The 1,217-nt window shown below is 54.7% G+C and overlaps 1 protein-coding gene across 1 annotated transcript; it reads left to right on the top strand.

Annotated features, from left to right (window-relative positions):
* Positions 1 to 868: 868 nt before the first annotated feature.
* Positions 869 to 1,024, top strand: Pmar_PMAR026180 (hypothetical protein; the record flags this gene model as incomplete). The annotated part of the gene is made up of 1 exon (XM_002773000.1): positions 869 to 1,024. The coding sequence occupies one exon, from the start codon at positions 869 to 871 to the stop codon at positions 1,022 to 1,024; it is 156 nt and encodes a 51-aa protein (XP_002773046.1).
* Between the last annotated feature and the right edge of the window lie 193 nt (positions 1,025 to 1,217).

The following is a 1,217-nucleotide window of genomic DNA, read 5'->3' on the forward strand; positions in this document are numbered from 1 at the left end:
CCCTACATAGATATCTCCCGCGAACCCATCCCTCAAGGCATTCCTTGTCATCACGGACTTGGCCACTGGGTATACACTTCTGTGCGGTGCGGAAGATGTCAGAGGAAGTACGACGGCTAAACTGCTGTATGGCTCGTGGGTGAGTATCTTTGGTGTACCCCTTAGTGTTACCGGGGACAACTTCATCGACTCGCCGTCACTGCGCACGCCGCTCCTGTCCTGTGGTGTGCGCTTCAACACGGTCCCGGCATACTCACCATTTTCGAATGGCAGTGCTGAGGAAAGGGTCGGACGTGTCAAACGCGTCCTCCCGACAACCAAACTGCCATGGGATCAAGCCTTACCTTTTGTCCAGTTGTCGATCAACTCCCAAAAGCGAGTCTCTGGCCATTCGGCGGCGGAGCTCATGTTTGGCACGCAAATCCGTACTCCTTCTGCATCGGTCCTATCTGCCATCACAAACAATACGCCCATCGTCCACATCGGAGATCTTGAAACATTAGCTACATCTGCTGAGGTACCAGAGGCCCTCAGGGAAGTTCTCAAGAGCTCGGTGGGCGCGGCTCGAATCTCCACTCTTCAAGCCCACGTTCGGGACTGCCTTCGAGCCTCTGCGTCTCGGCCAGGTCGTCCACTGAAAGATGGTGAGCTCGTGGTGTGGCGCCGTCCTGAGTCTCGACCCGTTGAAGGAACGGTCAGATTGGTCAGTGGCGTCCATACTGAAGATGGTCCCTTCTGCTACCTTGGATCGTTGGCTGGTTTCGTGACTAGGTTACACCCACTAGGCAGCCCACCTGGTCACTCTGTCAGCGTTTCTGCCTGTCATCTGGAATCCAGGCATGCCTTTGTAGAAAGAGACCGTCCAACTATGGCCGTTGAAACCGAGATCCCCTTCACTTCGATAAAACCTGGTCAGGTTATTCTTGCCAGGCTGTCGTGTGGTGCTGATGCTATCGGAAAGGTCATGGCCGAAAGTTTCGGCCCGAAACTGACAATGACGATACTGTCGCTCATGGCTCACTAGTGGTCCAGATCTACGACTCGCATGATGGCAATAAATTTTTCCCGGTGTGGTTATCTCATGACGGTTCCACTTACGCTGGTGACACTCCGGAAAACGCTCAGCGGGACAGTCCGCTCCTGCGTACGGTGTCTTCGGTACTCATGCGTATCAATCTGACTCCGACGAACATGCTCAAGGACACCTCACGCGCGGC

Source organism: Perkinsus marinus, assembly GCF_000006405.1.
Source record: "Perkinsus marinus ATCC 50983 genomic scaffold scf_1104296959766, whole genome shotgun sequence".
NCBI lineage: Eukaryota > Perkinsozoa > Perkinsida > Perkinsidae > Perkinsus > Perkinsus marinus.